At 45.2% G+C, this 27061-nt stretch overlaps 2 protein-coding genes across 4 annotated transcripts in view; both read left to right on the top strand.

The window, feature by feature from the left end:
* Positions 1 to 12554, top strand: part of LOC117897328 (octopamine receptor beta-2R) — a 45631-nt gene extending 33077 nt beyond the window's left edge. Inside the window, exons 2-7 of the mRNA XM_034806097.1 lie at positions 405 to 1940; positions 5750 to 5848; positions 9101 to 9199; positions 9284 to 9642; positions 9743 to 9920; positions 10177 to 12554. Of these exons, the coding sequence (XP_034661988.1) occupies positions 1378 to 1940; positions 5750 to 5848; positions 9101 to 9199; positions 9284 to 9642; positions 9743 to 9920; positions 10177 to 10498 (1620 nt within the window). The 5' untranslated portion in view covers positions 405 to 1377 and the 3' untranslated portion in view covers positions 10499 to 12554. The remainder of the gene's footprint in view (positions 1 to 404; positions 1941 to 5749; positions 5849 to 9100; positions 9200 to 9283; positions 9643 to 9742; positions 9921 to 10176) is intronic.
* Positions 12555 to 15531: 2977 nt separating this feature from the next.
* The window catches only part of LOC117896234 (octopamine receptor beta-3R), a 35300-nt gene continuing 23770 nt past the window's right edge, over positions 15532 to 27061 (top strand). For all 3 annotated transcript variants that reach the window (XM_034804380.1, XM_034804381.1, XM_034804379.1), the window contains exon 1: positions 15532 to 16472. The gene's annotated coding sequence lies outside the window, so the exon portion shown is untranslated. The remainder of the gene's footprint in view (positions 16473 to 27061) is intronic.

Here is a 27061-nt window from a genome sequence, read left to right as displayed (position 1 = left end):
GGAATATAAATGGATGTTTTAATTAAAGTTTGAATGACTGAAAACGGTAAATGACGGACTTTTTTCTCAGTTTTTCTGTAAAATCAATGCTAGAAAAGTTCCACGTTTAGCCCAGACACACGCCCTGATTCACACACCCTGCCAGTTCTGCATAAAATCCCACAGAACACGCACAACACCAACATCAAGAACTCAACTTTTGCGTCAGTAAATAAACAAATATTGACTCGAATCGATACAAAAGCCAGAAGCATCAGTAGAAACAGGCAGAGTAATATGCAAAAGTGATTATAATCGGGGCAACCAATAAGCTTAAGCAAATCGAACTCATGTTTTCTCCCGCACTGATTTTTGGTGGTGTTTTTGTTGTTGTTGTATGCTTTGTGCATAATTTTGTGGCACAGTTCCAGAAAACATAACATCGAATAACAATATTTGAATTAGTGGAAGCAGAGTAAAAGAAGCACTTGGTTGAAGCAAACTAAAAATAATTTTGAAGCCAAAGAAATGTTAAAAATAAAACCAAAAGAAATCAACGAATTTTCGGTGGCACCAGCAGTAGCAGCAGAAGCGGCAAGAACAAGAAACGAGCAGGGCGGCCCCCGCATCAGCCGCGGCAGCAAAAAATGAACAAAATTAAAAAGCAGCCGCTTGGAGCTAGAAAAAAACCCAATCAACGAGCAGCAGCAGCAGCAGCAACAGTGGCAGGAACTACAAATACAACAACAGAAGCCGCACAGTAAATAGCCAGGCGCCCAATCCAATCCAATCCAGCCAGCCAGCCTCCATCATCAGCAGCGGCCAAAAGCAACAGCAGCAGCAGCTACAACGAGGCCATTAGCCAGTGAGTGGGTGGCTTTGGCTGGCAAGGACAGCCACGTTGGACGTTGACGTCGGCGGCGACGACAACGACGGCGACACCAACGACACCGACGACTGCTACTGCGACTGCGACGACGTTGTCGTGGCCAACACAGTCCGGGGTCCGGGCCACTTTCGCGAATCAATTTCCGTTGCGGTGGCCGTTTCAGTTTTGGTTTCAACGTCGCCGGCGCTACGCGTGTCGTGAATTTCAAATGGCGGTCGCTCTCCCTGTCCCTGTTGTCGTTGTCGGTGCTCCTGCAGGTGTTCGCGTAGGTGTTGCCTGCCCGGCGAATTAACGTGAAACGCGCCAGAGTCCGACCCCCGCAGGCCTCAGGCCAAGTACCGAGTGCTAAAAAGTTAAGAAAAATCCCGAAAGAAAACAAAGTGTCAGAGTAACCAAGTTACAAATTGTGGCCACCTAACCAACCAAAGAAAAGAAAAACCAATAAGCCCCAAGAAAATTCATCAAAATAGACTCAAGCTCAGACTCCACTCCGACCCAGATCCCGACTCATGTTGTTGTGCCCCGATCTTGGCGAGCTGCCGACGGCAGCAGCCTCCGTCAACATGCCGCGTCAGAGGCATCGCACCAGTGCCACAAGGATACGCAAGAGACGCTGCTGCTGTGGCAGCCAGCCAGCGCCGGAGGAGCCACAGCCACAGTCACAGCCACAGCGAAGCACAACGATTCCCCAGGGCAATAATCCAGGCTGGAGCCTGGCTAGAGTGACGGCTACGGTCCTGACCACCGCGGCCCTGCTGCACACAACGAGCGCACTGTCCAGGCCTGCCGCCGATACAGAGCCCGTTGCACTGCCACTGCAGGGCACTTCCACGCCCACAGTCCCGCCTACGCAGCACTTACTGAATGCCACACAACTGGCGGCCACGCTTTTCAACGAGAGCAGTGGCCTGCTGGACGCCGGCTCCTCTTTGGCTACGCTAGCCGAGGATGAGGACTGGCTGGACAGTGTCTTCTGGCTGTTCAAGGCATTCGTCATGCTGCTGATCATCATAGCGGCCATATGCGGCAATCTGCTTGTTATTATTTCTGTGATGCGTGTTAGAAAATTAAGGTGCGTATACGATATAACTCTTTTCTATAGCCCTTTTCATCGTACACCCCCACACACCACACACCAGACACACCCACATTTCCCGTGCGTCCCATCAACCACTTGCAGCTTCAGCAACATGGCCCACGCATTCTAATTATCTGTGAAAAAGCAATTAGAGCTGTTCTCTCTCCGTGTAATTCTTTCGTAATTTGCATAAAACTGCTTCAGCTCCTTCCAGCACCCGCATCCTCATGCACCCTGCAGCGTCCATGTCCCGGGGTTGTCTTGATTGCCAATTTACAGAGCTGGCTCCATGTACCGCTCCCATTTCCGTTCGTAACACTTTAAAAAATTACAAAGCGTTTCGCTAACTTTGCGCGATTTTCGTCAACTTTGCATAAAATTCATACACGTCCGCGTGCTCTATGTGCTCCGTGCCCCCATGCCTCTCCATAGCCCGTGCTGCTGGGGCATGCCCCTTGTCCGTTGGCTGCTTCTTGTTTTGTTCTCGTTCTGCCCTGTCATTGCGTCGTCCGTGTTTTATGCAGATTCCTTGCCCCTTATTTATTTAGCTCATAATTGAGCGTCACAGTTTTCTTCTATCCTGCGTTTCGGTACGGGGCTGCCCGCCCATTTTTCCCCATTTCGTGCAATCCATTTAATTGCTTTACTCTCACCCTTCACTAGTCTCTGCTCTGTGACAGACAACAAAAGATCCGAAATGCATTATTTTAATGACAAATTAACTTTTATGACTTTTTTAATCATCCAATTTGCATATTAGGGGTTCTTAATTGGAAGCTTTGTTCATGATTTAATTTGGGAAAAATAATTTCCATTAAATGCAGGTAGAGATTTACATCGAACACGAATTTGTCAAAAAAATTAACAGACTTAAATCAGGGCTGGCCACTGAATTTAATTATTATTATTCATTCCATTTTTAAGTGTTTGCTTAAAGAATTTTCATAAATTCTTCCCTATTCAAAAAACTTGTCATCTTATTCTTTTTTATTTCTTTGGAATTTATTTCCCAAACCGACGCAGATTGGAATGTTTTTATGATTACAATTTGCCAGATTTGACGACTGGATCGTCACTAGGCCTCAATAATAAACAAATAAACCTTCAAATTCAAAATTTCTTATCTCTACATTTGCCGCAAATACGAAAAACATATACATTTATTCACACAGATTCACAAACACACAGACACAGTTCAAAATCTCGGGGCGTCCTCGTTACTTGCGCTGTCAACTGCTGGGGCGGAATGGTGGCGGAACGGCGTCCTTCGCCCATCTTTTATAGAGAAGAGCACATTATCATAAAAAACTTTCAAGTGATAAATGATGGGACGTCCACTGGCGCTGGTTCGTTAATATTTTTTAGTTATGCCTTAATAACTGGCAGGCAAATCAATTTAGCGCTTCATAAAGCCGCTGTCTCTGGCCCATCCTCTCATCAACTTCGAGGCAATCAAAACTTCTCTCCAGGCTGACAATCGCTCCGATGTTAGCTGTACCCTCGTTACGTAGATAACAGGCGAATCCTGTTTATGTGCCTTCGACTTTAAACAATGTAGATACAAAATATATACCATTGCAATCCATAGATATAAAACTTTACTTTGGAAACTCCAATTCGATTTCATCTCAGAACGAGCTATAAGAGCGGGTAAATTATAGTCGGTATATCGCCTTCGGTCTTTTCATTTTATTTAACGGTCTACAAAGAATTTTCACACAGAAAACGAGGAAACTTTAAATGCTCTTAACCAAAGTTTGCGAGGGGCAATGAAGCCAAAAGGCGAAACAAACAAACTTTGCAAAATGGCTGAAAAAAGAAGCTACAAAATTATAATGAAAAAAAAGGGCGGAGGCAAGGCATAATTAAGGTTGGAAGTCGCTTAGGTTTACTTCTTTTTCTGCTGCTGCTTTTGCTGCTAATGAGAAGCGTTTTATTTTTTAAGTGACTTGCGTGTCAGTGGATCCAGGTGCCCCGCTCCAGACCCAGACCCTGCCCCCGTACCAGCTCCAGAGTCAGTACCAGTCACCCCGCCCCCCAACTAATGATGACGATCAAGATAATGATGATGTTGCTGTGATAATGAATGGGGGAAACGCCGAAAGGAAAGAGTATGGTTCTCCTTGGAGGCCCTGAATCCTGGGAATAATTAATTTCTGAAAATGTTTCACAAAAATCCCAAGAGTGGCTTTGCAAGCTCCATCTATACGGTCAGCCTTCGAGCAGCTCTGCACAAATTCCCTATTGTTCTGGGCTGCACAAATTACGCATACGCAGCGTGAAGCGAGGCAGTGGAAATACAAATGTGGAAAAAAACGCTCTACACATACGTAGAAACGAAAGAAATGACAATTAAACACTGCGAGCATGTAGCTCAAAGAGAAAATGGAACAAAAACAAAATGCATGCAACAATGGCGAGTGGCAGGGAGGGACGGGTGCGGGTTGTGCTGGGGAAAAACAAGGGAAAGTATCAGTGGCACGAGCAGGGGAAAGGGAACGAGCGGAAGAACGACAACAACACACACCGCGCGGCAACAACTTTGGCAATTAAGGCAGCTTATGGTTTTTATGACAGCATAAATTTAAAATGTTCTATGGCAAACAATAAAATTTCGTACATATTTTTTTGTTGGCCCGCCCCAAGATGAGCCGCAGCAAAGAACATCTATCTATGAGTGTACAAGTATGTATCTATATGTATGTTTGGGAATATGCAGCGTTCATTTGCCATTACATTGAGATTGGGGTAGAGGTAGATTCAGAGGTGGAGGCGAAGGCGAAGGCTCATTAACGCACTTGAACGATGCTCGGCAACTGTTTCCGCTCTTGGCCAACATGAGCAGCTGCTTCTTTTAGCTATTTTTCTTAAATTTAAATGGCAGGCAAATTATTACCCGAGTTCAACTACTACGATGCCGATAGGAGGCTCACTAATGGCGCAACATTCGCAAAATGGCGTCGATTTGTTGCAATTAACGTCCAAGGCGTTGAAAGTTATTTAAGCGCCAGCCCAGGGCACATTGTACTTGAAGGATAAAGTAGCGTTGCAAGCAGATTATTTTCCAGAGAGTGGGGAACTGAAAGCACAAATTTCAATTACTAAAAGATGAGGTTAAACTTTGTATAAAGTAAAATATTAATGTCTTAAATGTTCAGAGTTGAGTGCGAAATTTAAGGGAGGTACAAGAGCTGCTCAAAAACATCCGATTAGAGGAGTTTGCTTTGGAGCAGGAAAGCCAACTCTAATTGACAAGAGCCATTTAATTGCACACGAAGTAAAGCTCAATTTAAATAACAAAATAGGTAGAAGCTGGGGCAAACGTTTACCCTGACGATTGGGGGGCAACCGCACGCAGCATTCTCTCTGGCTGTCTGTTGTCCTGCCATTGGGTTTCGACCATTCCCATGGTGGAAATGGTTCGACATCGTTTGCAATTCTTCACTGGCTTTTCAATTATACCCCATGCTGGCATCAGAATGCATCACAAAGACCCCCCCCACTCTGTTGGCATGAGGGTCCAAACTGTCAACTCAAACAAAAGAAAAACCACCTCAGTTAGCATCCCATTCACAGATAAATACATACAGACAGACATTTAGGTATTCCCACACATGCACATTTACTGTAGTATTCAGATACAAACATGTAGTCCAATAGTCATTCACTCTTCACGCACTCACTCATACAATATCTTGATTAGCCCACCCGGGGGCATGATTGTCTCCGCCTTTCTATTGGTATTGCCTGATATTGTACTCTGATTGCTAACATCTTTCTCTCTCTCCATCTTCTCTTTGCAGAGTTATAACGAATTACTTTGTAGTTTCCTTAGCCATGGCTGATATAATGGTCGCTATTATGGCCATGACATTTAACTTTAGTGTGCAAGTAACTGGACGGTAAGTACAACAGCAAAAATATACCCTCAAAGCCTCGGCTGTGCAACAAAAGTAAGCAAAACTGTTGCAAAAATTACAGCTGCAAGTAAAGGCAGTGCCAAACAAAATGCCAGCCATCCAAAAGGGGAGGCACGAGGCATCAGGCACCATCAATGGGGTGGTCACTGCCATGGGGGACAGAGGTGTGGCATGGTGGGTGCTTGGTGTAGGGCTGCTACAGGGCGTGGCAGTTGCAGAACAAACAACCGAAACACAAAAATCCCTGAAAAATGAAAGCAACGTTTATTTATGCTTCTCTGAATGTCTTTGTCTGTGTGAGAGTGTGTATCCATGTGGCTATGTGGGCTACGAGGCTATGAGGGGGTGTACGTGTGTCTGTGTGTGTGTGTGCGTGAGTGTGCGGTTGTGTGTGGAAATGCAAATGCAGAAAGTCATCTCCCCCTCCACTATGGCCATGTGCGTGCTTTTGTGTTCAAGAATTAAAATGTGAAAAAGAACGAGGAGGAACGTTGTGAGACGCGTCTTAAGCCGCGTCACAACTCTTATACCCGGTACTCAGTACTACATCTGCAACTTAGCGGTTATTTGTCAAATTTTACATTTTCTCTTCATCTGTCATCTACATCAACAACACTACTCACGCCAACACGCTCCTTTAGCTCGCCACCATCCCCTAGAGACACACACTGCAGAGTCAGGGCAGAGGCAGCGGCAGAGTCGCGGCAGAAGATGAGTCAGGGACGTGTCAGGGGAAGAGGCCTCTGCCACTGCGCGAAGCAGAGTGTGAATGAGAGAATGTGTAAAAGCAACAAAAGCTGCTGGACAGGGTGGGTTTAGCCACTGCAACTTAATTTCTTCATTGTGATATAGATTTGGGAGGTTTTCGCCCTTTTGCGGGGGCGGAAGAGGGCGTGGCTCATTTTTGAAATACACTTGTAACAGTGTGAGCATACAGAAGTCTGGATGCAAAATTTGGTGGCTCTAGCTTTTATGGTCTCTGAGATCCAGGCGCTCAACAAGACGGACGGACAGACGGACAGACGGACAGACGGACAGACAGACATGGCTCAATCGACTCGGCTATTGATGCTGATCAAGAATATATATACTTTATGGGGTCGGAGACGTTTCCTTCTGTGCGTTACATACAACCGTTATGTGCACAAATACAATATACCCTATTTACTCTTCGAGTACCGGGTATAAAAACTAGCAAGTGAGATGCACACAAAAAATAGAGGAGATAGAGTGAACTTTGGGATACCCTTTAGCTGGACAAGGACTTTTATTTGCAATACTTTTTGGAGAAGCTTGAAAAAGTGCATTGAAGATAGTGTAAAAGTTACCTTAAACCTTTTTAAACAAGACTTATATTAGACCCGTTACCCACTAGACAAAGGCGTAATTCTGATATACCCTTTCTATAAGTCTATATATTTATATAGGTCTCACACACACACAGAGACGAAGCACCGACAACTTTGAAATGCTATTCTAAGGGACAAAAACCGTCAGAATGTGACATGGTCACATCCTTCACGCCACACGTCCTGCCCTCCGACCGTCCATCAGTATGACTATGACTGTCTGTGGGTGCCAGGCGATATGGGACTAAACTCGTACGTGAACACGCAGATGTAAAGGCGAGTGTGCGATGCCAAGTGCAGGCGGCGGGGCTGGCTCCTTTCTGTTAATTATGCATGGACGCTGATTTAAAGGCCTCGCTTAAAGCCCGACTTCGGCGCCCTGGCGCCCACCAATGCAAATGTTTGCAATGTCATTGCCAGCGACAATGATGAAGGCAACGATGAGCGTGCCACTGATGATGATGATAATGATGATGATGAGGTGGGGGCAAGGCAAGCGGCAGGGCGTCCATAATGTGTGCACTTGCTGCCAGGCCAAAAACTTCAGTCGGCAGGCACTTGGCCACGAGAGTTGCATATAAATTGGCATTGGCCGCAGTTGTTGTCGCCCATTTTCCTGGCAGGCCAGGCCATGGCTGGCAGCCCATCCAGACAGCCAGGCAGCCGCAGAGCCGCCTCCACTTGGCATTCATTAGCAATTTCACCTTCACAGTCGCTAGTTGCATAATTGACGCTACTTTGCCCGCGGCATCGTTGCCACTGCCATCCTCGTCGTCATCGTCATCGCCATCGCCGCCGCCACCGCCATCGCCATTGCAGCACTCACTTCACGACCCTGCCTGGCTTAAGCGTCAATTCATGACAGAGCATACAGAGCATACCCTCCATGCAACAAAGAATGGCAGCCCGAGTGGAGTGCAAAACCAAATACGCCTACGCCCAAAGCACAGACCAGACCACGCCCTGCCAGGCCGGAACAGAGTAGAGCAGAGCAGAACCGAACAGAACAGAGCCGACCAGGTTGGGGCAGGCAAAACGCTGCTGGCATGCTCATGCTCACACAGTTTCTCTGAATAGTCAAAAAGTTTTTGAAACTGATGCCAAACGGGGCGCCCGATAATAAATTTCACTGCCTTCTGGCCAACTGGAAGGCGAAAAGAGGCCCAGGCCCAAGCGCAAGCCCAAGCCCAAGCGAAAGCCCCAAGTTAAGGCTCGAGCCCAAGCACAGCTCTGCAGAGTGGCAACCAAGGGCGACGCAAGTTTTAATGAGTTTTTCATGCAGCCCCACCCCGTCAGTCTCCTCCGCACACAAGCCCCATGGCCTATTTTCGGTCTCACGGTGCATTTAAGCTTTTAATTTGGCTCTCTACAGCCACAGTGGCAGTTCAGTTCAGGGGCAATGTCACCTGGCAACCGAAGCTAAGATGAAATCGATAAACACATAAATCAGGCGGGCTGATAACTAAAAGAAGGAGACTCGCAGTGGGACTCGCAGTCTGTTCCCTGGCCTGATACAGGCAATCGCTTGGGGCATTCCGCAGCCTACATTTTGGGGCAAGTTGGCGAGCGACAATCAACTGCAGACGCAGTCTTTCTGTGCACAACTTACACTTTGTTGGAAGTGATTTAAAATTCAAATGGAATATCTGGTGGAAAATACTTGAGCTGGTGCCTGCGATGACTTCATAAAAGTATTTATAAATAGCAAGAGAAGTAAAAGGCAGAAATGAATCATGACAAAGAGAAGGGAAATTGCCAAATCATGCATTGGATAATCAGATACAGTCCGGGGGAATGGATGGGGTACATATAACCTTTTGGATGCTGGGATTATTGAGTAATCATTGTGTGATGCTGATGTTCTCCGTTAATTGAACTCTTTCAGCTGGAACTTCAGCCCCTTCCTGTGCGATTTGTGGAACAGTCTCGATGTGTACTTCTCGACAGCGAGCATTTTGCATTTATGCTGCATATCTGTGGATAGGTAATTACAGTTGCTGCCACAAGCAGAAGCCATTGCTTCAATGGACCGGTGGCCGTAACTCTCCTTTTGTTGCCTTTTTTGCAGATACTATGCGATTGTGAAGCCGCTCAAGTATCCGATTAGCATGACGAAACGCGTTGTGGGCATTATGCTGCTGAACACGTGGATATCACCGGCCCTGCTCTCGTTTCTGCCCATCTTCATTGGCTGGTACACGACCGACGAGCACAAGGTGTTCGTCAAGGAGAACCCGGAACAGTGTGCATTTGTGGTTAACAAGTACTATGCCATCATCTCGAGTTCCATCTCATTCTGGATACCGTGCACTATCATGATTTTCACCTACCTGGCCATATTCCGGGAGGCCAATCGACAGGAGAAGCAGTTGATGATGCGCCACGGCAACGCCATGTTGATGCACCGCCCATCCATGCAGCCCTCAGGTGAGAGTTCACATTACCATCTCCATCAGATTGGGCATTTATCAACACCCTCTCCCTATGCCTCTCTCTCTGTCTGTCTCTCTATCTGTCTGTGGTGTAGGTGAGGCAATGAGCGGCTCGGGCTCGTCGAAAACATTGACACTGCATGAGGTCGAGCAGGAGCATACCCCCACTAAGGACAAGCACTTAATCAAAATGAAGCGGGAGCACAAGGCCGCACGCACGCTGGGCATCATCATGGGCACCTTCATCCTCTGCTGGCTGCCATTCTTCCTGTGGTGAGTGTCGGGACTGCTGACATGGGATTTGCGGCATAATTTATCTAATGTCACGCATGCATAATTAAATATTACTCATACGACCCATCGTCTGCCTTTGTTTAGGCTGTGCTTTTTGGCTGCCGTCAGCCTCCTCCTCCCTACACACTGACGATAAAGAAAACACCGCGACACACACACACACATAATCCCATTTATGCAAAGCCCCCCAGCATCAGGAATTTATGTACATTTCCCCTCTTCCTCGCCGGCACAGGTACACGCTCTCCATGACTTGCGGCCCCTGCCAGGTGCCGGATATTGTGGTGTCCATACTCTTCTGGATCGGCTACTTCAACTCCACGCTGAACCCGCTCATCTACGCTTACTTCAATCGCGACTTCCGAGAGGCTTTCCGCAACACGCTGCTCTGTCTCTTCTGCAACTGGTGGAAGGACCCGCACATGCCTCTGGACATCGACATCCGGCGTTCTAGCCTGCGCTACGATCAGCGGGCCAAGAGTGTCTACTCGGAGAGTTACCTCAACTCGACCACGCCCTCGCACCGCCGCCAATCGCAGATGGTAGACAACTTATAATACAGGAACGAGGCGCTCCTGACGCCGATTGGCCAGCAGCAGCAGCGTCTGGCCGCGAGCGACTCCCGCCTGGCGGTCACAGGAGGCTCTGCAGCAGCTTCAGTCGGAGCAGGGGCCGGTCAGCGACCAGGTGCCGGCGGCAGCGCCAGGCCCACATTCGACAGCAAGGGGGACGATGTGCAGGAGATACAGATCGAAATACCCATGGAGTACATCAACAAATGGAACAAAAACAACAATGCAGCTGCCTCGACGGCCTCCAGCCACGTTTAAGGGAAATGCGAGGATGGGGCGGAAACGGAGGAGGAGTCCATTTAATGCAATTAACATTTTCCATTAATTTGCAAAATTAATATGCGTTGCCGTGGCTTGATGCACTCGTAATGTTGACATTAATCAATCATGCACTGGAGCGTGCTATTTAATTTCGGCCCCAACTCCCAACACTCAACTCCCACTGTGCGCACACCACAGTGTGCACTCCATAAATTGTTTTCCACTCGGCGTCTCCGAGAACAGAGCTGTAGGACAATTTATTTATTTATGATTTCGTGTCGGTTAAATCTTGTTGTAAATACTAAATATTTTTGTACGACTAAATTAAGTGAAGGTTGTAAATCATTTATAGCAGAAATTTGTTAAACATTACAAGAAAAATCTTTATTCAAATGGCAATCACTGCAACACACTGAGCTATACCCGTAGGTCCAGATCCAGAACCAGATCCAGAACCGAAAACGAACACTAAACTAGAAGAGCTAATGCTAAAACTGTGCCAATTAACACACCGCAAAACATTTACACATTTATGGGAGAATTCCATCCTGCGTATGCATAAAAGGATTTTCCATTCACCATACAAAACTGCAATTAAATTCAGAGAAACCCAACAAAGTCATGGAGAAAAAGCAAAGCTAAAACCCATCTACGACAATCGCATGAATTGAAAATGCTCAAAAAGATTCGAAAAATATTAAATAAATTAGAAAAAAGATATGCCTACATATAAATTAAACATAGCGAAAATATCTAGTTGTATCAGACATTTCTAGCATTACCAAGTGGCAGTCGAAATCAAAAGGAACCTCTCTAGCGAGACCCAACATAATATTAACCAACATATAGTCAAGTGCATCGATATCAGATTATGGGACTAAAACCAAATTAAGTGTATCCGTAGTTCGTTTCCGTTTCCTATTCCGTTTGCAAGTGTTGAAATTTGAATGTGAAAGTGCGTGTTCGTTCCAGAGAGTGTGACGATGAATCAGAGGAAATTGCGTTGCAGTTCCTGGAATTAAGTTGACTGTGTAGCCTGGGAAGGCAAGGCTTGAGCACTGCTTCTGAAGTCAGCAACTTGATTCCAGCAATTGCGGCCCAATCACAACGCTGAATAATGTTCCAAAAACAAACATACTCGTGCAACATATAATCGTTCGTTCCACCAACCAAAAACAACCGGAACCGTAACCAAATTTCGACCATGAAATGCAATTGAAATGCAAATGAGGCAAATAAAGCAGACAAAGAAAGCATTTTTGCGTACTACTTTGTGTACTCCATAACGAGTCCATAAAATTATTGTAGCAACAGTTTGGATAACTTACCTATTTATGATTTACCCTCAAAGCGCCACAGTACGGAAGGCCAAGAGCATTTCTCAAGTTGAGCCAAATGACAAAGAAATAAGCAGAAACAGAGGAAATCCGTTTATATAGAAAGAGAAAAAATTGTTAAGAGTTGTCAGCCAACCAGAAAAATTCTTAATCATTTGCGATGCTAGTCCCAAAAAAGAGAAAATACAATTTAAATAAACCAAAATGAAAGGAGAAAGAGCCAAAGCTCGCTATGTACTGTATGTAGGGTGTATAAATAAATATACGTCTATATAAATGTTATATATATCATAGTAAGTATTTATTTTACGAGTATGTATGACTTTCCTTAAGAAGCTGAACAGAACGCACCCCGCCCCGCCCCCCACAAAACACACAAATCGATTGAATCTCCAAAGAACTTGTTATATTTTTATAAACCACAGAAACCCAAAGCTAAAAAATATTATATTTGTATATGTGTGTATGTAATCTATGTCTGCCTGTGTATATATGTGTGCAAGCTATTTATTTAACAAACCAAAAACCAAACAAAGCTTTTTGTTACATTGTTTTCTTGTATGTTAGCTGTACAATTTTCCGTGAAAAAATACGAGTACAATAGGATCTAGTATTAAGCCAAACTGACAAGCAAATCTAGCCTCGAGTAGAGTCAAGTAAACGGCCAACTAAGCCACTAACTAAGTGAATCTGAAATTCATGTGTATTATAAAGCAACATAACGAACTTCAAGTTGGAAAACATACAGCAAAGCAAAGCAAAAAACCGAAAAAACAGAATAAATTTATGAAAACTACAGTTTTAGCCAAACAATTTGTCTTTTATTTAACCCAGGCATTGCCATCTGACCCAACAGTCAAATACATTTTTTAATAATGTAAGGACCGACTGCCTGTTGACCAAACAGTCCTGCCCTTTATCTTGGGAAAAGTTCTGGACAAACTGGAAAGTAAATAAACCTAAATTACCCACTCCCAGACTGTTTGGGCAGAAGTACATTAACAGCATATTATCAGCAGAGAAGTAAAGCTGATTACTGCCGGCGACAGTTGTAAACTTCTAAATATCTGTCAAGCCTCGGGTTCGGCTGACAAATTACAAATTTTTACAAAGGCCCCCGCCCTGGCAACCGTCGGATGCCTTGGCTCACGCGTCGAATGAGTGATTTTTATTTGCCAAATGTATGTATGTGTGGTATGTGTGTGGGTGTGTGTGTAATTTAACCGGCGTCATGGCAATGACGGCTCCGTACCAATGGCAAAAAGAGGTGCTCTGTACTTTGGTCTTAGAAAGTAATTTGTCATGAGGCCCGCTTCTGTCTGGAGCAACAGACACACTTTCAATGCCTTAAATCGCTCGCACCTGTAGGCAAAAGTTTATGCTATTTCATAGGGCGCTATAAATTAAATTTATTTACCAAAAGGTGACAGACACGACATCGAAAAGTTCCCCTGCCAAGCTGAGCTAGCCACACACAGGCCCAACTTTTTCAGCATTTTAAAAACTCATAAAGAAAAAATTGTGCCTGTAAGGGACTTTGCAAACGTTGATAAAAATGTTGTAGCAAATATAAAATTCAAATATTGCCGCGACAAAAAAAATATATTGACAGGATGGCGCGGGAATTAATTCTGGTGTGGCGGCGAGTCAAATTAAATAAATTTGTTTAACTTTTTCAGCTCGTAATACATCAATCAATTTGAAAAATGGTATGGGGAGATGGTAAAGCTGTTAGCTGTGAGTCCTGGCATCATCAAGATTAAACGCGTTTGGTTTTGCATGTTTTGAAATGCTTTACCCGGCACTCAAAGAGCATACGAGCATGTGGCATTCGTGCAAATGTATCTAACAGGTTGACAGGGAGGAGTTTTTGACCTGATTAAATGTATACGTATATGATCTTGATTGCCAACATGTCAATACAGTTCAATGTGTATTATTCCTTCTGGATATTATGGACAATAAAAAATATATTCAATGCCTTCAAACAAATATTAAATATTGATCGATGGCATAAAAGCTTATTCCATGGGTAACAGAGAGTCGACTCTAGATTTATATTTTGCATTTACTGTAGCTGAATAATCCTTGGCTATATTAAGCTGTGAAAAACCACACTGGAGATTGGCATAATAAATGCAAGTCAAAACCAAAATTCATTCATCAAAGTCGTAGGGAAACCTTATGAGATATCTAGGATACAGTGGCTCCACGGTACTGCACAAGTAAATGATCCCCGATGCCGTTGAGGCATTCATCGCTCATAAGACGCGCCAATTTGGCCGTGACAAGTGACAGACACGCGTCGGGTGCCACAGCCAGAGGCCACTGGCTGATGAGTGCCCCCGCACTCGCCTTATGGCTCATCAGCATTTCAATATTTAAGGACACACAATGAGCGTCAAATAGTCCTGCACCTTATCAGTCAGTCAGTCACTCAGTCCGTCACTTAGACAGAGACTACACAACTGTCGGTGACACAACAGCAATCGTAAAATCAAATTCTGTCTCTTCTGTATATTTTTATGAAATTTTAATAACTTTGACATGTGCTCTGACAAGCGCTCCGTCGGAGGACGGACCCACACCCATCCGCGTACCCATAGTGCCCGTAGACGGAGTCGTAGTCAGAGCCGGCATATTGCTTTCGTCAGCTGGGAGTGCTGTCCTAGTGCTACTGTTGTTGCCATCATTTTTGCTGTTGCATGTTGTGTTGCCCTGCCCCTTTGTTGTTTCTGATTTGCACGACATGAACACGAGCTGAAATAACAAATCTTTTTTAGATTTACGCACGCGGCTTGGATGTGTGTGTTTGTGTGTGTGTGGTGGCATCACAATATTTTTATTACAAATGCAAATATTGACGCCAAGCGAGAGGGGGAGGCTAAAGAGGATGATGAGATCCAAGGGAAGTACGAAGAGCGAATAGTTGTCCTGTCTCCAACTGCCTTGGGGCCAGCTGTTGGTGCGGCAAATTCGGCGTCAAGGGGTGGTTTGGGCGGCTGCCGTTGCCCTGTCCCATATTGGGCTGAGGCTGGGGTTTGGCACAGCTGATGCTGGTAGGGTTGCTCAGAGCGTAGTAGATGGGATTGGATATGTTTTCACCCGTAAAAATACTTTTAAATAAACCACAAAAAGAATAATTTAGATAATAGTTTTATAACTAATTTATAATAAGTCACTTTTAAGGCTCTTTGAGGCTATTGGTGTACAATGACAGACTAACAATATAGCAAAATCTACTCCCTTTCAAAGCATCCCTTTTGGCCATTTAAAATTCCCTTTTCCCGCCACAAAACACTGCGCAGAAGCTCTCCTGCGTTGAAACCGCTCTCAGGGATTCCAATTCGCCGCGGCCTGTGTTGATATGCCGCCAAAGGACTTGGCACGTTGCCCATCATTCAGTTTGCGGCCAGTTACCAGAGCAGGCGCCCACCACAACGCATCGCCAGCTGGCTGAGAGGCTTTTCAGGCTTTAAGGCTCACAGACTGCGGGGCCAGTAAATACAAAAACCCCCAACATAAAGCAATCGAATCCTGTGACCACTTGTCACACATGCTTGGCAGAAAGTAACCCAAAGTGCCAGTGACAGTTCTGGGTATTGTGTGGGGTGTTGCGGGGCTCCGTCTCAAGGGCCACCACTCCTCAGCACCGGCTGAGGCATCGAATGGTAACGGAGTTCGCGTGTGCGTGTTTCAATTTCGTGGCATTGCTAAAAACGATACAAAAACTCCATCTATGTGCCTGTGCTCGTGCCGTTGAGGCGGCGGCGTCTTGTACGTGTGTTCACGCTGCTCTGCTGGCCAAAAGAAACCAAAACGTGCGGCAAATTGTGGCCAGTTGGCGGCAGTGGCAGCAACTGCTGCTGCTAGGCGGGCAAATCAAAAAAGAAAACGAAGGAAATTCCAATTTAACAAATCGATTTCAAGGCTTTTTTATGGTCGTCCAAGGCGGACAGTCGTATAAATAGAGCCAGTGACAGGCTAATGACAAATTAAATTGTTTGGCCAGCCAGCGGTAACAAAGTTGAAGAAAAAACCCGCCGCAGGCATTAAAAAATTACGAAGCGCGCGCGTGTGAAAACTTTGAGCAGCTATCAGCCAAAACAACAGTAACAATAAACTGCGATAAAAGCAACAAACAAACGGGAAAAAGTTTCTTTATTTTTGGTTTTATTCGAAACGCCCAGCGCCACACCAGTGCCACTCGGCCACAGGGCGACCATCAAACAGCAGAACGCAAATCAAGAACGACAATGACGGCGTCGCGGCTCCCGGGCTCATCCTGCTGCCGCACAATGCCCCTGGCCCTCGGCCTGTCCTCCCTCATCAGATCCGGACGCACCGCGCGTGTTGAGCAAGTAAGCAAACAATAAAAACTTTCGCCCCGGCCATGCGAGTGTTGCCTACTTGCAGGCGCAGCACGTGAAACGGAAAAAGAGCACAGCAATAGTAACACACAGACACCACACACACAAATAGAGACACACAGAACGGGATAGAGCACGGGACCCACACCCAAGACAGAACACAGAGAAATAACAGAACAGTACAGAGCAGCCAAAGAACAAAACGGAAACACATTGAGCGCCATTTTTAGTGGTTACGTAAACGGGAACTGCTGTCTATTTAAAAGTAACAGTGAGGTTGGGGGCAGGGCGAGGGGGTCACCTAATGCTAAACCTCTTTCAGACCCAACCTTCGCTGTGCTCCTCTGGCCGTGTCTGGTGTCTGTGCAGCACGTTGCTCTGTCTCTTAATAAAGTAGCCAGCGTTAGTTGTCTGACACTTTGAATATGTACGTTTTCAACCGTCGTTTGGCCTGACTTTCCTTGGCCTAGGTCCCAGCCTGCTGTCCAGACAGTCCCAGGTCGTCTCGCTCCCTAATGATACACATCGCACCATGAACACTGGGCTGGAGATACAATGAAAACAGAATTTCGAATTACAAACTGGTGTAGTCTAGTACATTTTCAGATGATTGTGTGAGATTTTGGTTGGAAGAAGATTTAAAAAAAAAGAAACATAGATGGGAATCTCGGCAACTTCAGCATCGATTTACACTATGGGCAACATTTAGAGAATTCGCACAATGAACAGTGGTTTAAAATTAACCAAAAGCTGAAGAATTAGGAATTTTATTTAAGACTGAGAAATTGTAGTCCATTTCTGGCAATTGTATGTTCTTTGTGTGCAGTAACAACACTCATTATGAGTGAATGGAGGAGGGTAGAAAAGCAAGCAAAAGTAGTAAGACCAACAAGCTCTTTGTTGAATTGTAATTGACAATAAAAGCATTCAATACAAAGGGTTTACATTGAATAATGTGAGCAGAACATAAAAATAATTGTTTTAATGTATTTATAAACCATTTTGAATTGACAATTAGAATTGGTTTATTCATCTAGACGATAATAAGATGTTAAAGGAACAGCCGTGGTATTCGTGTTCGTTTGATATATATTTCAATTCAAATAAGAATAATCCGAATGAATTTATTTTTGCAGTGATTTGCGATTTTCACACACTTTTGAAGCTAGTTTTTTGCGTATCGACAAAAATCTCCGACCGTTTCCCAATGCCACATAGTTTTTTATTCGATTTCTGGCACCCAATTTCCTCTCTTTAGTTTCTGCCAATTCCGTATCACAGTGCACACAGGAGACTGGGTTCATGCACTGCCTGATACTCGTACTTGGCTGCTGCAGATTCTGGGTCACGATGCCATTTGGCATTTGCCACTTGATTCGCTGTTGGACGGGCCTCGGAGGTGGCGCCTCAGGCCCCACCCCCAAGTGTCCGTTCGACTCACCTTTGAGCAGTCAGCCTTTGGCCTTTTTTGTTGCACTTGTGAATGGGTTTTCCGACTACGACTTGGCTCTGGCAATCGATTTTCTTGGCCAGGCATTTGCAGCTAGAGCGCTGCACCAGCATTTAATTGAAATTCGGCTGCTTCGTTGTTCAAATAAAATTTAGCAAAAGCTCTGAACTACACGTCAGCCCTGTCTGCCTGTCTGCTCGTTATAACCGAGGCAGAAACTTTTATCCCAGCATCGACTGCAAAACTACATTGCCAGAATAGGGCAAAATGAAACAGAATAGCGCAGAACAGAACTGAAAAAGCAGAAAAACACACGTACTAGGGCGGACAGACCGAAAGACAGAGAGACAGACTGACAGTATGAGATTGTCATGCACAAATTGAAACTTTTCAAGTTACGCTCGAAAAAGTTTGAATTCCACTAATACAGTCGGGGGTTTTAGATTGTATAGTTCCCAGATACTAGAACAGACATGTGCATACGTGTATAGATGTTTTATTTGCTGGAAACTTTCGAATGGTTTCAAATTCAATGAGATTTGTGCACAGACCGTTACCCATTCCATTTTCAAGACAATCTGCTGCCCTTGTTTTCTGATACGGCTAATGCCCTTAAAGCCGGCAAATATTTACGCATAAATGTTTTAAATGTAAATGCCTTTATTCATTTTAGCAATATCTCATCGGCAGCCCAATCCCAGTCCTAGTCCCCCCATCCCCGCATCTCCTCCGCATCGACTCGAATGTCTTTCGATAAATTGCTGGATAAATGATAAATAGAATGAATGCCTTAAGGCATTTCTGTGTGCCATTCCCCTGGAAGGGCGGCTGCCTGCCGGGTTGTTTTTGTTATTATGCCGATTGTCTCGTCTGTTCGGATTTGGCTCTAAGCTAATCAAATTCATGGCTGGCATAATGATGCGATGCATACCATAGGCTGAGTGCCAATACTTTTGTCGTTCTCTGATTGAAAATTTAATTAAAGAATGCTGTCAATGGACCCAGACCCAAAATTGACGAAAGTGACAACCTTGACTCTGCTGCCTCTCACATTTCAGTGCTATAAATATTAAGTTTGGCTCGTAAATGGCTTTTATTAACCACAAATCGTTCACACTTTGCTGAAAAGTTTCGACCCAATAAATCCGAGCAGTGTGCACAGACCACAAGACTTTTAAGTTGTGTTGCACACCATTGGCTGCTCAATCGATGAGATGTTTCCAGGAGCACATGTCAAGTGTGGCATCAGGAATCAAAGAAATGTGCAAACCACAAAAAGCAATACACAGACCTTATTTTCCAACAGTTTTCCACTCCCAGTGCGCTCCGTTCGTTCAATCAGCTAAGCAAATATTTGCAACCGAAGCCGGAAAGATGTTTAAGAAAGCATTTAAATCAGTTTCGCATTTTGGCCGGGCTGTCGGGCGGAGGGAATGGAAACTCCCATTGCTTATTTTATTGCCCACTAAATACCATGAACGATATTTGCCATTGACTTAACTCGGGGCAAAAGGAGCAACGAAACTTGCAAATTAATATTATTAGTGGCAGGGACTCCTTCCTGTTCCCTCGCTCTTGTGGTTCGTTCGTGAGCCCGGGCGACAATGGCGGATTGGCGGCTCAACGCTTTTCTCATTAGAAGAACTTCCGCTGGGGCTAGGGCTAAGAGCGAGGGGCTGACACTGAGCCGTACCGTACTGAAGATGCCACAATTCATCCAGCGACGGCAAGGACCAGTGTTTATGTCATTAAGTGCCGCTCGACACTCAAAGACATCTGTCTGTGCCCTTGGCATACCCGGAATTGTTCTATTTGTGTTTTGGCTCTTTGGGACAGATTATTGTTTAGAATATTGTAATGTGGCAAAGCCAAATAAAGTGGAGTGGCTGCAATGCAGAGAACGAGGGTTGTCGGATGATAAGATAATGTTGAGCCAACACTCGCCTAGGCTACATAAGTCTGCCTTAAGTCTTTCTCAAGTCTTCGTTTAAGCGGAGTTATTATTTGGCTTTTCTTTTCTGAGTTTCAAAAAAGTTTAATCCGTTTCCCCTGGTTAAGCGAGAGCCACGTCTTAATTCTTTCTTTACAAACTTAAACGACTTCTTACCTCCCTTGAACAATCAACACATGGTACCACTTAAATAGCTCACAGGAACGGCAAATAATACCTTTAAAATCTTCTCATTTACTTATACTTGTATAAATCATTGAAGTGTTGTTTTTAGCCAGGTAAAAATGATTTCCGCAGGCAAATTCCAACATCCCAAACTCCACTCAAAAGTCCACTTTTAAGAGGATTGTCTGCATTTCAAGGGTTGAGCTAAGCAAATTCCCTAAATACCAGCTGCCAATGATGCCCCGGGCCTGTTTAAACTGCCTGGCAAATGAAGTTCCACTCTCACACTACTCAAAAGGCCAACTTTTCGGTCGGCCCTCGTTCGCCTGGCAGCTTAAGTATCCTTCATTCGACATGTTTACTTTGCACTTGCCACATGCCCCTCACCACTTGGCTTCACTCTACACACTGCTTTTTGTCTTGACGCTGGTTGGCTGCTTGCAACTTTAGAAACCATTGAGAAAGCCTTTTGTGTGTTAGTTAAAGGTTCGGAGTGGCACAGCCCCAGCTCCGCTCCTGCCTCGCCTACCAACACTCTCTCTCTGTCTCTCTCGCTATCTCTCTGTCCGTTTCTGCCTCTTTTTTGGGTTTAACTTTCATTTTTGTGTTGTGTCAGGCATGTGTAAAGGGAGGACTTTGCGCTGCTCGGTTAGCTTTGGCCCGGCCGCTCGCTCGACCCATGGGCCTAGGCCATTGTCTCCCAGGGCGTTCCTTTTTTCCCCATATTTTTTCCTGATACTCCTGCTGCTGCCGCTACCGCTGCCATAAAACTCTATACATATATTATTTATGCTATTATTGATTTTATTTATGGGTTCAATGGAGTCAGGAGGAGACCCCTGGGGCAGGCCGCCCCACCGCCGCAGCAGATTAACGTGTCGCCATTGCTGGGCGCAAAATGAAATCATTCTTCAACAAAATTTATAACCAACTTCGCGAGAGCTCATCAACTTCCCTTTGAGCTGTGCAATTTGTAAGACTCTTACCAAAAATAAAAGTAAAGAAAAGAAACACGACAGAGCGACAGAGTGACAGAGACAGAGTGAGACAATATTAGTTGCGTGCTCTTCTTTCAATTTATTTTGTAACACGCGGCGGATACGCAACTTCAACTTTGTTGCGGTCTTTCAGACAGGGTTTTGCCCTGAATGCGGTCAAGGAATTTTCGTTATTTTTTTGGTTGTTGTTCTCCGGCTGGCCAGTGACTTTTTGCCTTATTTTAATTTCGACTTTTTAACAAAGTTAACCAAATGTTCGGAATTGAATTTGGGACCAGGCCCGAATCATAAATGGTCACTCGGGCGAACTCCTCCTAAGTACACAGGCCCATTCCATTACACTCCGCTCCATTCGAGGCGAGGCTGGCAACTGTGCTCACCGCCTACAGTTTATTTACATTGCTAACGCCTAAATTAAATTTTAAGCTGTTGATTTGCATTTTCAGCCCCTGCGAGAAGGTTCATAGAACAGCCCCACACAGCCTCCTCTGTTCTACATTCTCCTTTCTTTATCGCAGATGCGATGCGGTGTTTATTGAACCCTGATTATGTTCAGCAGCGACGAAGCGAGAACAGGCGAAGGAATCAACATCAAAATCAGAATCCGAATCAGGCACAGGCTCATTAGACTTGGCTGAAAGCTTCCACAGTGTAGGGGTGTGGGGTTGAGGAGGGGGTTTCGGGCCAAGTGCTGCCAGAGAAAATGGCTTCTAATTAAGGAGCTCACAAACACACACACACACACACCCACCATTGAGCGACGGAGGCCGTGGCAAACTCATAAAAAAGGTTAAAGTTAAATAAAGCGCAGAGAAAGTTAAAAATGAGCCGGGTTTCCCAGTTGCTACTTGTTTTCGTTCCTGCGTTTGTCGCTTTTTCTTTGTTTTCACACAAAAAATCTGTTAAGCATTTCATTTTTTGTTGTCTTCCTACACTCGGGTCTCTCTTTTTTGGCTTTTTTAATGAAATTAGGCTGACTGCCGCCTGCCTGCTTTTCAGCCACATCACTCAGCATTAGATTGGGGCGAGGTCGAGGCCCAACAAAATGAAATTAGCCGCGTTCAACAAAACCAAAATCAAATTTTGTACTACAAAGAAGATGAAAAATATACACACATTTATAAAGCTCGCGAATGTGCGAGGAGCAGTACATAGGGGAATGTCAACAGGCGGCAATGAGGGTATACGCGTACATATATATGCAAGTGTATCTGAGGGTACGACTGTGGGTATAGGGAATACCTAATTTACGCAACGAAGTAATTTGAAATGAAGGCAACAACGCTGCCAGCGACAGCAGCGACAACAACAATGATCCAGTCAACGGCAATGCCAATGAGTGGGACTCCGACTGGGACTGGAACTGGCACTGGCACTGAGACAGAGAGACAGTCAGACCGAGAGAAGGACATGGCTCGAAGAATTCCGCTGATGAAAACCAATTTGCAAACAAGTCAACAATGGCTCAAATGGCTGGGAAGTGCGCGTAGGCAATAACCCAGAGTGCAGTCGAGTCGTCCTCCTCTAGTACCCTCTGTCCTTCGATTCAGTTATGGCAAGAGCCCATACACCAGTCCCCACCACACCATACCCAAAGCCAGTTAGCCAACAGAGTAAACTCGTAGTACACTCTGTAAATAGACCGCCATAATGAAGCAACTATTGATTGCCAGTAACATACATAGTTGCCTTCGATATCCCTGTCAAAGAAAATTGATACTTGGAGCGTAACGCATCCTCCACGGCTTTAATGAGATATTTGTCATTCCAACCTTTGTTGGCACTCTGAAGAATTTCTACTATAAGTGAACTTTTCCTTAAACTTCTCCCCTTCCACTTGCAGTGCACATGCATCCGTGAGCAGAACTTCATTTAATTTGACTAATTAAGTTGCCTGCGACCCCAATCAGTGCATTGCAACTACTCGTAAGTGCATTCACAATTGTGTGCAGATTAAGTCAACATTTTTTTAATTAGGCCCATTAGCACGTGATGTCATAAACTGTTGCCTGGCAAAGGGCTTAGACTGGAACACATTCCACGTCATTTCCCAGAAGTAACTTTTCAAACGTTCTGAAATATAAACAGTAATCATGTTCATATAAGTGGCTTTTCCGAGGAATCTCTTGGTTTCTATTCCCTGTTATTTTCTGCTATAGATATTATAGAACTTAATATGAAATATATAATTCGATCGACCCGTTTTTATAGTAATTTTCAATTTAATTTCCATTTAACCATGAAATACCTCTTCAAGTTGATATACAAGTAAATCTGTCATGGAAACCACCCATTTCTCAGCCAGCAACTACTCGTATATCATTTGAAAAAATAAGTTGTATTATAACCCTCCAAAACCTACAAAATCCTTATTTTCTTGTTTTTGTTTTGATTATGTTGGCGGTTTTTTCATTTGACAGCTAAAAAATCGACAACATTGCAAATATATTTCACTTAAAAAACATTTGCCAACCCATGGGGTTGAGATGTAGGAGAAAATTGCTAGGCCTACGCAAAGAATAACAAACAAAAAACACATCCTTAAGATTGCTACAAAAGCATGTAGGCCGCAAGTGGTAATCCACGCATAAATTTTCACTGCCTCTGCCGCTGTTACTCCTGCTGTTGCTCCCTATGTTGCTACTGTCGTGGAGCTGCTTGTTAGTGATTGCTGTTACTGCCGCAATTGTTTGCTCAAATCGTTAAAACGTTAATCAAACAGTAAAGAGAGCAAACGACGCGTCCTGCCACGACTCTCTGCCAACAATAGGATCCACGGCACGCACACTCCAGCACACCTGTGACGGTGCCATCGGTGACGGTGACGGTGGCTGGTCCTGTGCCAATACCTTTGTGTGCCCCGCTGGTTAAGTGAAACCAAGCAGGAGCATTGGCACACAAAACCACAGCTGTGGGGAAGGAGCAGAATAAAGTGGAGGCCAAAACACTGTAACAGAAACTGAGTATCAGCAAACAGTGGGAGAGGCAGAGGAAGGAGGAGGGCGGAAGATGGCAACGGCATTTGCAGCGGAATTTCATTCGGTTTTAGCTCGCTTTATGGCTTTGTTCCTGAATGGACGATGGGAACAATGTCCTCGATGCATCAGCCCCTCAGAGCAGCCCCTCAAAAGCTCACCCGTCGCGAATCACTGCCCACCGAAACCCCAGACCCCAAAGTAATACCTTTCAATAGCTATGGCCCGCACCCCCGAGGCATAACTCTTCAATAGCTCAGCGCCTAAGCACAACTCCCGTGTGGCTCAGCACATAAGCAGAGCCCCTTAAAAGCTCACCCCCTCAGCCACAGACCCGCCAAAGCAGCCACAAGCACGTCGACAACGTCGGCAGCGACAACTTAAACTACAACTACAAATGCAACAACAACAACGGATGGCTCGGTCCCGGTCCATGCCACAGCCACAGTCGTACATGCAAAGTCACTCAATTGATTTTCAGCAGCTCGTTGTCAATTATCTGCAGTGGCTTGGACTTTTGTTTGCCTGGCCATTCACGCCAGGACGTTGGCTGCGCCTCGGTCGCTACCTATGGCGGCCAGGTCTGTCCAGACCTAATGGCATTGCCTTGTGGCTAAGGCAGTGGCACTGGAAGTGGCACTGGCAGTGGCAGTGGCCTTCATCAATACGCACACACAGACACAGTGGCAGAGACATTGACAGGGGACAGGGACAGGGACGAGGACTGGGGACCCACGGAGAAATGCACAATGAGACACTTGGTGCACTTTGTGGAGCGTACTTGAACAGTTTCAAGGACACCAATCGCTGCCAACACACACACACTCACACGCTCGTATACATATTCTTGGCTCAAAAGTATAAATCAGCTGTTGTCCATGATTCATTGAGTAAAACGTTGGCTCGCTCTCTCTCGCTCTCTTGGCCCTTGGGTGTGTGCATGGCACTGTGTTAATATGCGTGGAATTCTCGTTGTTGGCTTTTTACAGTGCATGCCATTCAATTCCATTAGGCCAAGTCCCAGTCCCCAGCTCCACCACCAGCACAGGCAAAGGCCTCTCCTTGGCAGTGCGCCAGTTGTTTTTTCCAAGTTTCTTGCATTCCGCATACAAAATTCTTCTCCATTTCGCCAAAGTTTGGCGAGAGCAAGGCGCGTTTTTTTCACCAGCTGAGTTGAGTGTAATTCCAAAGAAATATTAAGCGGGAATTGCTGTTGCCACCCCCTCACTCCATCCACCTGCCCGAGCTTCGAGTGAAATATACGAGTCGAAGGGACGGACGTTTTAAAAATAACCGTTGGCGGGTTGGTAGGGCGACGGACCGGGCCGGGACGGACCGAGCTGCTTGTGACACAGCAGATTGCACATTAAGGCCTACTTGCGATCCAATTAAAGGCCGTTTCGCCGCTCATCTGGCTGACCCACATAAATAATGCATAAGCCATAATCTACGACATAATGCGTTGCCCAATTGCCCAAGGCCTCGGCGAGAGGCAGTTCTTGTCCACATTTTTGTTGTAGTATATATATTAAACCCCTGCCGAGGCGTTCGCCTGGCAAAATTGTATCCAAAGGAAGAAAGATTAAAAAGCAACCAGTCCCAGCAGCAACCGCTCCCAGACAGCCAGCGGCGGACGTTAGGTGAAATGAACAGGGTCCAGGTCAAAGGGCAACTGAAATTATACTACTTGTCCTGCCCGAAGAAAGTTCTGATTTAGTTGCATTGAGCAGGGGGCAGGACAGTCACCAACACGTGACATTTTGCGGCTTAGCCTTTTATGGCCTTCATATTTATTGCAATAACCGTAGCAGCGACTGAGGTTTGAGTTGAGAGGTTGGAGGCAGAAGTAAAATGAAGCTGGCCAAGGGCATTCCCGGTTGAGTCTCGAGCACGGCCTTGTCACTGTCACCGTTAACGCTTCGATGCTTTTCTATATTGACTTTTCCATTTCCTTCGTCCCCGTTCAAGTGGACACTGTCAACACTCTGGTCTAATTGAACTTGAACGAAGACAGAGCTTTCCAAAGGTTTCTGTTTTCTGTAGTCCAGTGCCCCATTGATTGTGTGTCCTTTTGGGCAAACAAATCGAATGGCTTTCTATTTTTAATAATGACTGAACAGCCAACTCTCAGCCAGCTGGAACATTGAATTGCACAGGCAGAAGGTAGTACATAGGTAGTACTCGTATGTTAAAGTTTAAGGTCATAAAAATTAATTAAAAACAATTTTCCCGCCGCGCACACGTGCCAAGCGGCGTATGAGTAATGCCTGCCTGACCTGCCTCCCCCTGAAAAACATGGCCCTGCTCCCCGACTCCTCCGTTTCATAGTTTTTGTTTGGTTATTTCTTTTAATTAGCGCGTGCGGTTTCGACGCGTGCCGCTACCGCAGCAATCCAAACGCAGAAACGCGTCAAGCAATTTCCACAGCACACTTTTTTTTGTGTGGTGTGCGGAATTCCACCACAACGTGCTATATTCCCTTCCAAAAAGGTCTCATTATTTAAAGTAATGCTTTGCAAAGGATTGCAAGGTCAGAAGGTAGAAACACACAATTATTCACACTCTCTTTCTTCGTCTCTGAACAACTGCCATTGAAATTATGCTTCCCATTGAATCCACAGCTCTCAAAGGGTATCCAAGCCTTCGGTCCTCCATGCACCACTTTCTTTCTTGAATGCTAATGTTTTTGTCTTGGCCACACACACGCACACGCGCATAATATATGTGAACATTATATGCAGAAGGAGCAGCAGCAGGGAGCATGGCATAAATATCAAAGAGCCGACAAGTAAATGGGCGTCCGCTGTTTAAATTCGTTGGTCAACATTTTTGTGGTGCTCTCCATAAACAAAATGCAAACAACAAAATACAGAATACCGAGTGAGAAAAAATAAAAATATAGAGCGAACAACACCACCAGCAGCAGCAGCCACAAAAACAACAAGAAGAGCGGCTTTCGGTGGCATGCAAATTTTTGGCGGCGCTTTCAGGGTCCCGCGTGGCAGTCCCAGAGACTCTGGCTCTTATTGTTTGTTACTGTG

The sequence above is a fragment of the Drosophila subobscura genome, chromosome O (assembly GCF_008121235.1).
Source record: "Drosophila subobscura isolate 14011-0131.10 chromosome O, UCBerk_Dsub_1.0, whole genome shotgun sequence".
NCBI classification, from domain to species: Eukaryota; Metazoa; Arthropoda; class Insecta; order Diptera; family Drosophilidae; genus Drosophila; species Drosophila subobscura.
Note: the sequence above shows the minus strand (reverse complement) of the source record. Positions and strands in the feature narration are given on the sequence as shown.